Source organism: Bubalus bubalis, chromosome 6 (genome assembly GCF_019923935.1).
Source record: "Bubalus bubalis isolate 160015118507 breed Murrah chromosome 6, NDDB_SH_1, whole genome shotgun sequence".
In the NCBI taxonomy this organism is placed as follows: domain Eukaryota; kingdom Metazoa; phylum Chordata; class Mammalia; order Artiodactyla; family Bovidae; genus Bubalus; species Bubalus bubalis.
In genome coordinates this window covers 17099525-17115647 of record NC_059162.1, presented here as the reverse complement: position 1 = coordinate 17115647, position 16123 = coordinate 17099525, and the positions used below count along the sequence as shown (strand labels likewise).

The 16123-nt window shown below is 47.7% G+C and overlaps 1 protein-coding gene across 1 annotated transcript; it reads left to right on the top strand.

Moving 5' to 3' along the window:
• Positions 1–9909: 9909 nt before the first annotated feature.
• LOC102398876 (protein S100-A7-like) lies at positions 9910–12755 on the top strand. Its single transcript, XM_006051696.3, has 3 exons — positions 9910–10016; positions 11448–11604; positions 12539–12755. The coding sequence occupies exons 2-3, from the start codon at positions 11464–11466 to the stop codon at positions 12701–12703; spliced, it is 306 nt and encodes a 101-aa protein (XP_006051758.3). The 5' UTR covers positions 9910–10016; positions 11448–11463; the 3' UTR covers positions 12704–12755.
• Positions 12756–16123: the final 3368 nt, after the last annotated feature.

Genomic DNA, 16123 nt, shown 5'->3' with positions numbered 1-16123 from the left:
AGGAGGAAATGGCAACTCAGTCCAATATTCTTGCCACAAGAACCCCATGAATAGTATGAAAAGGTAAAAAGAAATGATATTGGGAGATGAGCCCCTCAGGTCAGAAGGTGTCCAGTATGCTACTGGTGAAGAGCAAGGGGAAATTACTAATAGCTCCAGAAAGAATGAAGGGGCTGGATCAGAGCAGAAACACTCAGTTGTGGATGTGTCTGGTGGTGAAAGTAAAATCCAATGCTATAAAGAACAATATTGCATAGGAACTTGGAAGTTTAGGTCCATGAATCAAGGTAAATTGGGCGTGGTCAAGCAGGAGATGGCAAGATTGAACATTGACATTTTAGGAAACAGTGAACTAAAATGGATGGAAATGGGCAAATTTAATTCAGATGACCATTATATCTACTACTGTGGGCAAGAATCCCTTAGAAGAAATGGAGTAGCCCTCATAGTCAACAAGAGTTCAAAAGCAGTATTGGGTGCAACCTCAAAAACAACAAAGTGATCTCAGTTCATTTCCAAGGCAAACCATTCAACATCACAGTAATCCAAGTCTATGCCCCAACCCCTGATGCCTAAGAAGCTGAAGTTAACCAGTTCTTTGAAGACATACAGCACATTCAAGAACTAATACTAAAAAAAAAAAAAAAAAAAAGGATATGTCTTTTTCATCATAGGGAATTGGAATGCAAAAGCAGAAAGTTAAGAGATACCCAGAATAACAGGCAGGTTTGACCTTGGAGTAAAAAATGAATCAGGGCAAAGGCTAACAAAGTTTTTTCATGAGAATATGCTGGTCATAGCAAACACCCTCTTCCAACAACACAAGAGATGACTGCACATGAACATCACCAGATAGTCAACACCAAAATTATACCGATTATATTCTTTGCAGCCAAAGATGGAGAAGCTCTATATAGTCAGCAAAAACAAGACCTGGAGCTGACTATGTCTCAGATCATCAGCTCCTTATTGCAAAATTCAGGCTTAAATTGAAGAAAGTAGGAAAAATCACTAGACCATTCAGGTATGACCTAAATCAAATCCTTTATGATTATACAGTGAAGGTAACAAATAGATTCAAGGGATTAGATCTGGTAGACAGAGTGCCTGAAGAACTTTGGACAGAAGTTAGTAACATTGTACAGGAGGCAGTGACCAAAACCATCCTAAAGAAAAAGAAATGCAAGAAGGCAAAGTGGTTGTCTGAGGAGGCTTTACAAATAGCTGAGAAAAGAAGAGAAGTGAAAAGCAAAGGAAAAAGGGAAAGGTGTACCCAACTGAATGCAGAGTTCTAGAGAACAGCAAGGAGAGATAAGAAGGTCTTCTTCAATGAACAATGCAAATAAATAGAGGAAAACAAAAGGATCAGAAAGACTAGAGATCTCTTCTAGAAAATCAGAGGGAAAATATAAAGGGAACATTTCATGCAAGGATGGGCATGATAAAGAACAAATGGTAAGGACTTAACAGAAGCAGAAGAGATTAAGGAGAGGTAGCAAAAATACACAGAATAACTATACAAAAAAAAAAAAAAAAAAGGTCTTAATGACCCTAATAATCACAATAGTGTGGTCACTCACCTAGAGCCAGATATCCTGGAATGTGAAGTCAAATGAGTCTTAGGAAGCATTATTACTAACAAAGCTAGTGGAAGTGATGAAATTCCAGCTGAGCTGTTTCAAATCCTAAAAGATGATGCTGTGAAACTGCTGCACTCAATCTGTCAGGAAATTTAGAAAACTCAGCAGTGGCCACAGGACTGGAAAAGATCAGTTTTCATTCCAGCCCAAAGAAAGGCAATGCCAAAAAAAATGGTCAAATTACTGTACAATTTCACCCATTTCACATGATAGCAAGGTTATGCTGAAAATCCTTCAAGCTAGGCTTCAGTAGTACATAAACTGAGGACTTCCAGATGTACAAGCTGGGTTTAGATAAGGTAGAGGAAAGTGAAAGTGAAGTCCCTCAGTCCTGTCCAACTCTTTTTGACCCCATGGACTGTAGCCTACTAGGCTCCTCCCTCCATGGGATTCTCCAGGCAAGAGTACTGGAGTGGGTTGCCATTCCCTTCTCCAGGGGATCTTCCCGACCCAGGGATAGAACCCAGGTCTCCCGCGTTCCAGGCAGAGGCTTTAACCTCTGAGCCACTAGGGAAGCCCAAGGTAGAGGAACCAAACATCAAATGGCCAGCATTCATTGGATCATAGTGAAAGCAAGGGAATTCCATAAAAACACCTGCTTCATTGACTATGCTGAAGTCTATGACTGTGTGGATCACAACAAACTCTGGGAAATTCTTAGAGAGATGGGAATACCAGACCACCTTACCTGTCTCCTGAGAAACCTGTATGTGAGTAAAGAAGCAACAGTTAGAATCTGACATGGAACAACTTACAGGTTCAAAACTGGCAAAGGAGTACGTCAAGGCTGTTTATTGTCACTTGGCTAATTAACTTCTATGCAGACTACATTATGGGCTTCCCTGGTAGCTCAGCTGGTAAAGAATCCACCTGCAATGCAGGAAACCCCAATTCAATTCCTGGGTCCGGAAGATACCCTGGAGAAGAGATGGGCTACCCACTCCAGTATTCTTGGGCTTCCCCGGTGGCTCAGAGGGTAAAGAATATGCCTGCAATGTGGGAAACCTAGGTTCGATCTCGGGGCTGGAAGATCCTCTGAAGGAAGGCATGGCAAACTACTCTAGTATTGTTGCCTGGAGAATCCCCATGGACAGAGGAACCTGGCAGGCTACAGTCCATGGGGTCACAAAGAGTCAGACATGACTGAGCAACTAAGCATAGCACAGAGTACATTATGCAAAATGCCAAGCTGGATGAATCACAGGCTGGAATCAAGATTGCCAAGAAAAAAACCCACAACCTCAGAAATGCAGGTGATACCACTCTAATGACAGAAAGTGAAGAGGAACTAAAGAATCTCTTGATGAGGGTGAAAGAGGACAGTGAAAAGCTGTCTTGAAACTCAATATTTTATACATAGTAGTGTATATATCAGAGAAGGCAATGGCACCCCACTCCAGTACTCTTGCCTGGACAATCCCATGGATGGAGGAGCCTGGTGGGCTACAGTCCACAGGGTCGCTAAGAGTCGGACATGACTTAGCAACTTCACTTTCATTTTTCACTCTCATGCATTGGAGGAGATGGCAACCCACTCCAGTGTTCTTGCCTTGAGAATCCCAGAGACAGGGGAGCCTGGTGGGCTGCCATCTATGGGGTCGCACAGAGTCGGACACGACTGAAGTGACTTAGCAGCAGCAGTGTATATATGTCAACCCCAATTTCCCAATATATTTCACCTCCCCTCCTTACCACTTTGATGTCCATAAGTTTTCTCTACATCTGGCTCTCTATTTCTGCTTTGTGAATAGTTCATCTGTGCCATTTTTCTAGATTCCATATATAAGTGATATTATTATATGATATTTGTTTTTCTGTTTCTGACTTACTTCACTCTGTATAACAGGCTCTAGGTCTATCCATGTCTCTGCAAATGGCACTGTTTCATTCCTTTAAATGGGTGAGTAATATTCTATTATATATACCAAATCTTCTTTACCCACTCCTCCGTTGATGGACATTTAGGTTGCTTCCAGTCTTAGCTGTTGTAAATTGTGCTTCAATGAACATTGTGGTGCATGTATCCTTTTGAATTACTTTCTCCAGGTATATGCCCAGGAGTGGGATTGCTGAGTCATATGATAATTCTATTTTTAGTTTTTTGAGGCACCTCCATGCTGTTCTCCATAGTGGCTGTACCAATTTACATTCCCACCAACAGTACAGAAGGGTTCCCTTTTCTCAACATCCTCTCCAGGATTTGTTGTTTGTAGATTTTTTTACAGCAGCCATTCTCACCAGTGTAAGGTGATACCTCTTTGTAGTTTAGATTTGCATCTCACTATTAGTAATGTTGCTGAGCACCGAAGAATTGATGCTTTTGAACTGTGGTGTTGGAGAAGACTCTTGAGGGTCCCTTGGACTGCAAGGAGATCCAACCAGTCCATCCTAAAGGAGATCAGTCCTGGGTGTTCATTGGTAGGACTCATGTTGAAGCTGAAACTCCAATACTTTGGCCACCTGATGCGAAGAGCTGACTCATTGGAAAAGACCTTGATGTTGGGAAAGATTTAAAGGCAGGAGAAGGGGTTGACAGAGGATGAGATGGTTGAATGGCATCACCGACTCAATGGCCATGGGTTTGGGTGAACTCCGGGAGCTGATGATGGACAGGGAGGCCTGGCGAGCTGCGGTTTATGCTGTCGCAAGAGTCAGACACAACTGAACGACTGAACTGGACTGAATTAGTAATGTTGAGCATCTTTTCATGTGTTTGTTGGCTATCTTTATGTCTTCTTCGGAGAAATGTCTATTTAGATCTTCCACCCATTTTTTTTTCATTGGGTTGTTTGTTTTTTTGATATTGAGATACATGAGCTGTTTGTATATTTTGGAGATTAATCCCTCATCAGTTGCTTCATTTGTAAATATTTTCCCCCATCCTGAGGGTTGCTTTCATTTGTTTATGGTTTCATAAACATAAAACATAAACATAAAAGCTGTGCAAAAGCTTTTAAGGCCATTTTAACAATATTAATTCTTCCAATCCAAGAGCATGGGCTATAATTCCATTTCTTTGAGTCACCTTCAGTTTTATTAATGTTTTATAGTTCTCAGCATTTAAGTCTTTCACTTCCTTGGTGAGGTTTAGTCTTAAGGATTTTATTTTGGGTGTGGCAATTTTTAAAGGTTTTTTTTTTTTTTACATTTGTTTTCTGACATTTCATTATTGGTATTAAGAAATGCAACCAATTAGACAGAACCAATCAGCTTTTACTCTATCTCATGCCACCCCAGCCCTATCCCCCAGAGTGAATGATTCAGAAGTCTGTGTTCCTTAGAGCTGAGAGATAATAGAAAGTATACATTGGTCTCTGCCCCCTGTTTCTTGCACAGAGCTCCTGAAACCCTTGTGATGGAAACATCTTTTGTTCTAATACTTGGTCTTTGATCATGACTCCTGACACAGGGCATTGAAACCCTTGTACTCTCCTCGGTGATAGGAGTGTCACTTTAAAGAAGTGACTCTGGGTGGGCTGTTAATTGAGGGTTGGTCACTGAAACGACCAAGCCATGGTTAGAAGCTTGAAATTTTCAGTTCTTCCCTCCTTCTCTTAAGAAGAGAGAAGTATTGAAAATGGAGTTAATGATCCATCATCCCAAGTGATGAAGAGTCCATAAAATCCCAAAAGTAAAGGATTCAGAGGGCTTCCAGGAGGTACAGGAGGCACAGCCAGAGAGGGCATGGAAGTGCCACTGTTCTGCTTCTATCCCCAAAACATGATTTTATGCAAAGCTTCGTGGTAAGCATCGGGAAAAGATTCAGTTCGGTTTAGTCACTCAGTCGTGTCCAACTCTTTGTGACCCCATGAACCACAACACACCAGGCCTTCTTGTCCATCACCAACTTCCAGAGTCCACCCAAATCCATGTCCAATGAGTCAGTGATGTCATCCAACCATCCCATCCTCTGTCGTCCCCTACTCCTCCTGCCTTCAATCTTTCCCAACATCAGGGTCTTTTCCAATGAGTCAGCTCTTCACATCAGGTGGCCAAAATATTGGAGTTTCAGCAACAACATGAGTCCTACCAATGAACACCCAGGACCGATCGCCTTTAGGATGGACTGGTTGGATCTCCTTGCAGTCCAAGGGACCCTCAAGAGTCTTCTCCAACACCACAGTTCAAAAGAATCAATGCTTCTACACTCAGCGTTCTTTATTGTCCAACTCTCACATTCATACATGACTACTGGAAAAACCATAGCCTTGACTAGACAGACCTTTGTTGGTAAAGTAATAATGTCTCTGCTTTTTAATAAGCTGTCTAGGTTGGTCATAACTTTTCTTCCAAGGAGTAAGCGTCTTTTAATTTCATGGCTGCAGTCACCATCTGCAGTGATTTTGGAGTCCAGAAAAATAAAGTCCGCCATTGTTTCCACTGTTTCCCCATCTATTTTCCATGAAGTGATGGACCAGATGCCATGATCTTAGCTTTCTGAATGTTGAGCTTTAAGCCAGCTTTTTCACTCTCCTCTTTCACTTTCATCAAGAGGCTCTTTAGTTCTTCTTCACTTTCTGCCATAAGGGTGGTGTCATCTGCATCTCTGAGGTTATTGATATTTCTCCCGGCAATCTTGATTAGAGCTTGTGCTTCCTCCAGCCCAGCATTTCTCATGATGTACTCTGCATATAAGTTAAATAAGCAGGGTGACAATATACAGCCTTGACGTACTCCTTTTCCTATTTGGAACCAGTCTGTTGTTCCATGTCCAGTTCTAACACTTGCTTCTTGACCTGCATATAGGTTTCTCAAGATTCAGGTCAGGTGGTCTGGTATTCCCATCTCTTTCAGAATTTTCCACACTTTATTGTGATCCACACAGTCAAAGGCTTTGGCATAGTCAATAAAGCAGAAATAGATGTTTTTCTGGAACTCTCTTGCTTTTTTTATGATCCAGCGGATGTTGGCAATTTGATCTCTGATTCCTCTGCCTTTTCTAAAACCAGCTTGAACATCAGGAAGTTCACGTTTCACGTACTGTTGAAGCCTAGCTTGGAGAATTTTGAGCATTACTTTACTAGCGTGTGAAATAAGTGCAATTGTGCAGTAGTTTGAGCATTCTTTGGCATTGCCTTTCTTTGGGATTGGAATGAAAACTGACCTTTTCCAGTCCTGTGGCTACTGCTGAGTTTTCCAAATTTGCTGACATACTGAATGCAGCCCTTTCACAGCATCATCTTTTAGGATTTTAAATAGCTCAACTGGAATTCCATCACCTGCACTAGCTTTGTTCGTAGTGATGCTTCCTAAGGCCCACTTGACCTCACATTCCAGGATGTCTGGCTTTAAGTGAGTGATCACACCATCATGATTATCTGGGTCATGAAGATCTTTTTTGTACAGTTCTTCTGTGTATTCTTGCCACCTTTTCTTAATATCTTCTGCTTCTGTTAGGTCCATGAAGAGATTAGAGTATAAATAAATAAGAAGAATATAAATTAGAGTATAGATAAATTCAGAAGCTTTTACTACCAGAAGACACAGCTGCAAAAATTAAAATCTGCTGATTGGTGCTCACATGGAAACCAGCAAAGGCATCCCAGCAACCCTGGAGAGACCTCATGTGACAACTGTGTGTGACAAGTCCTCAGTAGCACCGCCAAGCAGAAGCCAAAGAAAGAGAAAATCAAATATCCCCGCTCAGGGCAGCAATCTCCCACTGGGTCTATGATTGGCACCACCAGAATAGGAACAGTGCTGCCTGTAGATGAGAATCTCAGGGAGCCTTCTGGGAATGGACCCCACCACTTCCTCCCACTCTCCAGCTTCAGCCTAGATGTGCCAGGCTTACCTTTAAGAGACTGGGAAGCAGATCAGGAATGATCTTTGCAAATTTGAGTGGATTCTCCACCATGTCCCATATTTGAGCAGAAGTAACCCTAGGGTCACCCCTCAACACTGTCTGCATAGATGACCTAAGAGAAAGCAAATTCCTTTGGTTCTCAGGGTCACAGAATTAATAACAGTAAATCCCCCCTACACACCCGTTCCAGACAAGATCCGGAAAGCTTTTCAGGAGGCGAGCACAGGCTCCGGGCTGCATTAGAGTTTCCATCCTCCAGGGTGGCATCTGAGAAGCAGCGTTGTGTCCTGATACCCTCCAGTGAGTGCCCCACCCACACTCCCTCCCTTCTTGCCCCTCCCCTAACTCCTTCTGGAAGCCCAGGTCAATGCTCAGCACAGCCCTAATGATCACAGACAGAGCAAGTGCCTATCTCTGATCACCATCTCACTGCCACCTCCCCAAAGTGTGTCGGCTGCTGGCAATGCTCCAAGGCTATTCAATGGATGCCCCCAACCAAGCTGTCCCTGATTCCCCCACCTGACAAGTGATTTCTCCCACCTCAGAATTCCAACAGTCTTCCCCTGAAGCTTTCTGAAGATACCTCACTTGCTGGTTCCACCAGTGTCCGTGGAGTTCTCACCTAGCTCTGGGCATCGGGGCCAGTGAGAGTGAGACGTGGACCAGACCTCAGCGAGTGCGGCCAGGGGACGTGAGAAACCAACCCACATGCACAAGGACGTGGGGACCATGACTCTGCCTGGAGGCCTCCCGTGGGAAGTACCACTGAACTGCAGGAGGTCTGGGGTCTCTGAGGTCTGGGGCCAGGGCCTCCCACCCTCTCCCTGCTCCCACCACCACGACACTGTATATCCCCAACACAGGGTAGACTGGGTTACTCGCGTGCCTCCAGGAGATGGAGCAACACTCAAGTACCATCCACACCCGCAATATCTTTCTCTCCCTGCTCCCCCTACACGCACATCCAGAACAGAGTCTGCACTCAAAATATAAGCAATACATAAGTATAAATAAACGGATAGACAAACAAGAAAAATAACAGGCTGTTTTTCATTTTCTTCTGCCACCAAAGTGGGATCTTTTAGGAAGCCTGGACTGTGCTGCCTCCTTGGAGAAACCCTCAAGAGGTCCCAGACATTGACCACCCATTTGGGGTCTCCATTCCCTGCTATGACCTCTCCTAGTTGGTGGAAAGCTACTTGGGTGAATGAGATTGGTCCAAAAAATAGGTCCCATCCTAGCGTGACATCAGACCAGCTCAGCAGAGGCCCAGGGAGCCTGAGGACTACCCACCAGATGAACCAGGACACTCTTGTGTCATATGAGGAAATTCAGGAAGAGGGAGCAGGAAATTGATCAGTATCAGTAATTCATCAGCCCCCTTCCTCACCAAGCCTAGAGGGGCTCTGCTGACTACCCCATCTTGTTCCCACACCTAGCATTTCAACAGCAGGTTTGGACACACCAGAGTCCGGGTTCTTGCCTGCCAACTCTGAAGATATTGTTTTGCATGGAGGAAGGTGAAAGGTCATGGAAGATGTGAAGGAATTCAGCATCAGAGACTTTGAGAAGAAACTTTGCCCAAGTCGTAGCCCCCCGGATCATTCCACGGCTGTCACCACCACTGGACCCAGACAGTGAGGTCTGAGTGGTCCAGGCGCCCCAGGGGCTGCGAGGGGAATTCAAGAGTGAGGAGGTGAACTCAGGACTCAGGTTCTGGCCCTGAGTGTTCCCTCAGCAGCAAGGGACCAGGCTGAGCCCACTGCCCTCTCTGTGTTCCCTCGTCCGTCACTGTGGGTCCTGACACCTGTCTCCCTCCCAGGATCCCCCGAGGACCAGGTGTGAAGATGGCAGTGAGGTGATGTGACTGTGAGTCCCCGAAGGCAGGGCCTGAGGTGAAACAACAAGTCTAGTTAAAGCATTAAGACTAAGAATTGGACCAGATTTTCAGGGATCTGGTCCTGACTGCTGTCTACTAGCGGTGTAGTCTTAGTTCACTTGAAGTCCTGATGCACGTATTTTCCACTCTTACATGGAGACAACAGACCTAGCGCCTGGTTGGTGAAGGACTGAAGAGAGAGCAAGAGTGGGTAGGTATGCTGAGCCCTGGAGTACCTTCAGTTCTCAGTAAGTGGTGGTGGGGTTATTATTCTGAGACCGAGTTTGTAGAAGGACTGAATAAATAAAAATGGAGACCATGCAGCCTTCAGAGTCCAAAATTCCATCCACTTTAGGTCTAGAAACCCAGTTTTCTCTACTCTGTTCCCAGTCCTGTTGCAGTACATCCCACCGGTTGCCCAGCCCTAGATCAAGCAGGGGACAGAGAAGCCTCTAGGGAAAGATCCTGGGAGGTGCAGTGTGTCCTGGGGTTCTGCCGGGAAAGGCTGAGCACACCCTCCTGGGTGTGGCCCACCCACCTGAGTGGGGCAATGCTCCAGGAAGCAGAGAGCGAACAGAGCCGCAGGGCTCCCAGCCCCGGGAAGCGCCCGGCTAAGCCTTATAAAGGGACCAGTCTCTGTCCAGTGAGCATCTCACTCATCCTTCTCCTTGGTGACGTCTCCTCTGATCAGGTAAGTCTGCTCCGGCCTATCTACCTTTTGTAGGAGGAGCCGGGAAGCAGCTCTGGGAGGGGATGCAGGAGCCTGTGGTCCAGTCCTGACTCTGCCGCCAACATGCTGAGGTCCCATCTGTGTGGCAAGATGACCAGTACTCCCTGCTCCTCCACTGGCTCCTCGGTGATGCTCTTGTGGACACGTGCCCAGTGGGAGCTGAGGACCCTCCCCATCTTCTTGCTTTCTTCCTTCTCTGGACTCACCTGCTTATCAGGTCAAAAAACCCACTGACCTCACCCTTGAGGAGAATGGGAGCCCCAGCCAAAGCCTTAACCCCAGGCCTGGGACCCCCACGCACCATTACTCTGGTGAGATGTCCTGTCCTGACCTGGGTAAGAGACTGATCAACCAGAGCTCCCCACCTCCTCCCAACAGGAAAATACTCAGGGACCATCTGCACGCAGGGCTCGGCTCTGGTCTTGGCCACGTTGACAGAAGCCTTGGGTGGGTCCTCTTATTGACAGAACAGTGGGCTCTTTCTCCTACATCAGAGCAGTGGTGTTTGTCTTAGATGCTGACACGCGTGATGCAGGGTCATGTCCTGGCTGCTTAGGAAAGTCTGGCATGGGAGGGCTTTTCTGTCCAGTTTCTCTGGCTGGGGTCCAGGGAAGCCCAACCTCGGAGTGCTGGGGGAAGAACCTGCTTAGGGAAGTCAGACGTTCTCTTTATTTGAATGAGGTCAAGCCTTGGAGATGCAGATAGTGCCCAGTAACAGAAAATCGGAAGGACTCCCATCTCCCACATTCCACCCAACAGCCTGGAGCTGGGGCAGCTATTTCTGTTCACTCCAAACCCCAGGCCGATTCTGATCCCCAGTCCCTCTTTATCTCTCAGGGGTGGTCCAGGAAGACCCCCAACAGGACTCAGGACAGGACTGCATTTCTGTCCACTTATTGTAGAGCTTGCTTCATGGTCCAGGTGGGTTTCTAGGGGGTCTTCCTGAAGCAGCCCAGGAGGCTCAGACCAGATCAGAGGTGACACTGTGCTGCCCCCGTGACTCTGACCCTGATGCTGAACCTGGAGGAGATGGCTTTGCTGCTGTTTGGGGTGTGGGGTCATCCAAAGGCTCTGGTTGCTGGGTCCCACCTCAGGCTCAGTCTTCTCACTGGGGCTGACCCCCCATCTCTGCTTCCACACACTGTGGTCCTCCCCACAGTGCAGTCTGCCAATCTCCTTCACCTACTCACACCCTGAGCTGTGGGGGCCCAGCCCCCACGCCTGGTCGCGCCCTCCTGCTCCTCAGCGAGTCCTCCCACCATGCAGAGCAGCAGTTTCTTCTGCTCCAAATGAGTCGCGCTTCTCTGGCTGCTCAGTCCCCATCCAGGTGTCCTAACTTGGGGACCCTCTGCTGGGGGAAGGACACAAATGTCACTGACTCCTCTCTGGCAGCTCTTTTGAAGCCAAGATGAGCATCTCTCAGCTTGAGCAGGCCATTACCGACTTGATCAAACTGTTTCACAAATACTCGGGATCCGATGACACCATCGAGAAGGAGGACCTGCTGCGGCTGATGAAGGAGAACTTCCCCAACTTCCTCGGTGCCTGTGTGAGTGGGGTTCTGGTCCCCCATGGTGACTGGGTCCTGGCATGACTGACGACCCTTTCCTGGGTGCCTTTGGACAAGTCCCTCTGTTCTCTGATCCTCACTTTCTCATCTGCAAAAGGGCATCATAGAACTTCCTATCCTGACCTATATCAGGGTGTAAAGAGATGATGTATGTGGCAAAGTAGGAAAATGTGTGCATATAAGTAGTTGATGATAAGTTATCAAAAAGCGCTACAACTGGAGAGCAGTGGATGGGTCCCCTCTCGCCTGTCCCAGCTTCTGTATGAGATTCAAACTCTTCTGCTCAGATCTTGAGAGGCTCTAGAGGCTCCCCTCAGGGGTCTTGAGATCAGAGGGAAGATAACAGAAATTCCATCACTGACAGAACATAAGACCATTTTATACAATAAAGAACTCATCCACCAACCTGATTTAACTGGACAATTCGATGAACTGAACTGACTACAAAAAGAAGAGGTTACTAGGGTAAGCAACCAGAGGGAACTCAGAGCAAGTAAGGTCTCATACGTCAAAAGAAGAAGGGGTTGGCATGAGGCAGACAAGGGTAGGGCTTATTTTGAGTCCCTGAGCAGAACTTAGGTAGGTGGTCACTTGCAGGGAGTTGGGGGGAGTGGGGGGGTGGTCTTGGGCTGGAGACTCCCCCCACCAGCAGACTGATCAGGACAGCTCTGGACAGAGCCTGCTCACCATGTCAGGCTTTCATCCAAGTTCACATTTGGGGAAGGACTCTCCATTGAACTGCTGGGCAACGTCAGTGTCCCCACCTCATCCCACACCTCCCCTCCTCAATGCCACACCAGACACCTCTGTGCTGCGTTGGGTCCTCATTTCTCTGTCTCTACTTCTTACTCTTCTCCCAGCTCATCACTTTTGTGGAGCTGAATTTGCCTGTTTTGGTGTCTTCTTCCCACAGGAGAAAAGGGGCAGACAATACTTGTCTGATATCTTTGAGAAAAAGGACAAGAATAAGGACCAGAGGATTGACTTTTCTGAGTTCCTGTCCTTGCTGGCGGACATAGCCACAGACTACCACAACCACAGCCACGGAGCAGAGCTCTGTTCTGGGGGAAATCAGTGAGCCCAGAGGCCTCCGGACAACCCAAGAAACAATAAAGTGTTGTCCCCCCAGATTCTGGCTTATTTCCTTTCTTTATGGGGGCGCCTATGTTGTCAAAACTGCTACTCCTTGGTGAATATTTTCTGGAATTTCCACCAGGTGGATGGACCAAGAAGGTGCAGCAGCGCGCCCTCTCATGGCCTCCAGCATCAGCGAGCATTTTTCTCGGCAGGGCCTCTTGTCCACCTCTGTCCCTGCTCCCTAACAAATGTAGCCAACATTTGGGGTCCCAGAGATGGAGGCCAGGACAAACCATTCCAGCAGGCCCCAGACATGCTTTTCCTTGTGAGGGCAGGGCTCAGCATCCGCTGACCAAGAAACCGCAGGAAGCAGAAGCCAGTGTCTCCACACTGGGCCTCCTGCCCCAGCATTTTCCCAAGGGGCTGTGGAGACTGGCACCGATTTAAAAGGGTTTTCTTGCTGGGGGGGTGGGCAGGGGACTTTGAGGACACGGGCCATTTGTTGCTGTGAACAGGAGGCTCAGCAGTACCAGACGGTGCAGTCTCCTGTCCTGTGGCCTGGGGTCCCTGCGCTGTGTCCTGGTCCCTGTGCAAGCATTGGTGTGTTTTTGCCTGTGTGAGTGTCCCTGTGGAAGTGAGAGTCACCCTGTTTGCTGAGCTGATTCTCAGTAGCTGTTTGCTACAAGCCAGGAGCTGGGTGTTTGGGGATAGCATATGGTGATGGACGCTCCAGGCAGAGGAGGTCTAGCTAGTCCAGGGGTCCAGACATCCCATGGGAGTCAAGTGAGGAGACAGGACTGCAGAAGGAGCCCAGTGGAGAACCCTCTCAGGGAGGAGAAGGGGGGCTGTGCCGAGCGTGTACATGCCCGTCTCCTCTATCTGCCACAGGTAGGGGCATGTCATTACCCACTGGCCCTTTGAAGCCAGGCAAGGTGCTAGAGGCTGAGGATTTAGAAACAAGCACAACACAGGGGCTTCCCAAACAGATCACTGGCACTCCTCAGAGTATCTCCAGGGCACCACGAGGCAGAGTCAGTGCTTACCCCCTCCCCAGTGCCACTTACAGATCATGTCCCCTGCAGATTCAGCCAGCGTGCCCTGCTTGAGGGCACCTCTTCTGGCCCTATCACTCCCCCCCCCCCACCCCCGGCCCACTCAGCCTCCCACTAACCTCTTATTCAGGCAAACCTTCTTCCTGGACGAATCAGGCAACCGTCTCCACATCCTTCTGCTCTCCCGCCAGCAGGTGCCATGTAGGACAAGTTATTGTCCACGGGGGTGACTGCTCAGCTTCCTTGACACCATTCCTTGAGCACTTCAATTTCCAGACCATCACCTCCTCTCTGCTTGAGGAACATCCATGGCAGACTATTTTGCAAACATTCATAACCAATGAAAAATAAGAAAATAGGCTGATTCATGTCAATATATGGCAAACCACTACAAGAAGAAGCACTTCTGCCTTCTGAGGAAAACCACTTTTACTGGAAATGTTTTGCCTAGCCAATGGCCCAGAAAGGCAACGAGGGTATTTATCTCATTTTACAGCTGAAGGAACCATGGTCCAGGAGGCAGGTTGGCTTGGCCGAAGTCACAGAGCTGGGAAGGGGCAGACTCGGGGTCAGACCCAGTGGTCCCGACTCCTGCTGAGCATCCCTGCTGCTCGGGCTCAGAGCCCTGGGCGTCTGAATCCTGCAGGGAGGATGTTGTTACCTCCAGTCACCAACGGGACCTGTGGGGCCGGAACAGCAGCCTGCTGGCTCACTGGGTTCACTCTGCCTGCCCTGCACTACGAATCACTGTCTGTGGAGTGAGGGGAGCCTGGGATATCCAGCGAGCACCCACCCCGGCAGCCTCATGCTCCACGGGGCTGCTTCTCACACCTCTCTCTAGTAGGGCCCATCCCTGAAGTCCACCCTATTCTCCTGAAGCTGCTCCTCCCAGCTCTCAGGGTCCACCAGGAGCACCAGCACACATGCATGCTCAGTCACTAAGTCATGTCCCACTCTTTGCAACCCCATGGACTATAATCCACCAGGCTCTTCTGTCCATGGGATTCTGGAACCCCATTTCAAGAATATTGGAGTGGGTTGCCATGCTCTCTTCCGGGGGATCTTCCTGACCCAGGGATCGAACCTGCATCTCCTGAGTCTCCTGCATTGGCAGGCAGGTTCTTTACCACTGAGGCACCAGGGAAGCCCCAAAGAGCACCAGAGGCCTCCCTAAGGCAGGCGTTTTTGGTTCTGCTTTACCCCCAGCTTTCCCTCAACATGCACACACACACACACACAGAGCATGGACCCATATACGTGCATCCACTGATGAAATCTGCACTTCACTCCTTGGAAGCATCTCTGTATCCTCTACATGGCCTGCCCGCCAGCCTTCTCTAGGCAGGCCCTCCTGTACCAGGTTTTCAAATGATTTTACCACTAGACACCTTCTGCAAACCAAATTGCTTCCAGTAACCAGAGATAGAAAATGGGCCTTGTGGACTTGTGGACACAGCAGGGGAAGGAGAGGGTGGACGAATTGAAAGAGTAGCATTGAAACCTATACATTACCATACATAAAATAGATCAGTCAGTCAGTTCTGTCACTCAGGTGTGTCCGACTCTTTCAACCCTGTGGACTGCAGCACACCAGCCTTCCCTGTCCTTCACCAACTTCCGGAGTTTATTCAAACTCATGTCCATCAGGTCAGTGATGCCATCCAACCATCTCATCCTCTGTTGTCCCCTTCTACTCCTACCTTCAATCTTTCCCAGCATCAGGGTCTTTTCCAATGAGCCAGTTCTTCTCTTCAAGTGACCAAAGTATTGGAGTCTTAGCTTCAGCATCAGTCCTTCCAATGAATATTCAGGACTGATTTCCTTTAGAAGGGACTGGTTATATCTCCCTACAGTCCAAGGGACTCTCAAGGGACTCTTCTCCAATGCCACAGAAGAATTGATGCTTTCAATCTTTTCAGTTCTTTTGAACTGATGCTTATAAAGCACGGCCTTCTTCATAGTTCAACTCTCACTTCCATACAGGACTACTGGAAAAACCATAGCTTTGACTAGACAGACCTTTGCTGGCAAAGTAATGTCTCTGCTTTTTAACATGCTGTCTAAGTTGGTCATAGCTTTTCTTCCAAGGAGCATCTTTTAATTTCATGGCTGCAGTCACCATCTGCAGTGATTTTGGAGCCCCAAAACATAAAGTCTGTCAACGTTTCCATTGTTTCCCCATCTATTTGCCATGAAGTGATGGGACCAGATGCCATGATCTTAGTTTTCTGAATGTTGAGTTCTAACCCAGCTTTTTCACTCTCCTCTTTCACTTTTGTTAAGTTCCTCTTCACTTTCTGCCATAAGGGTGGTGTCATCTGCATATCTGAGGTTATTAATATGGCAGTCTGGCAGTCTCGATTCGAGCT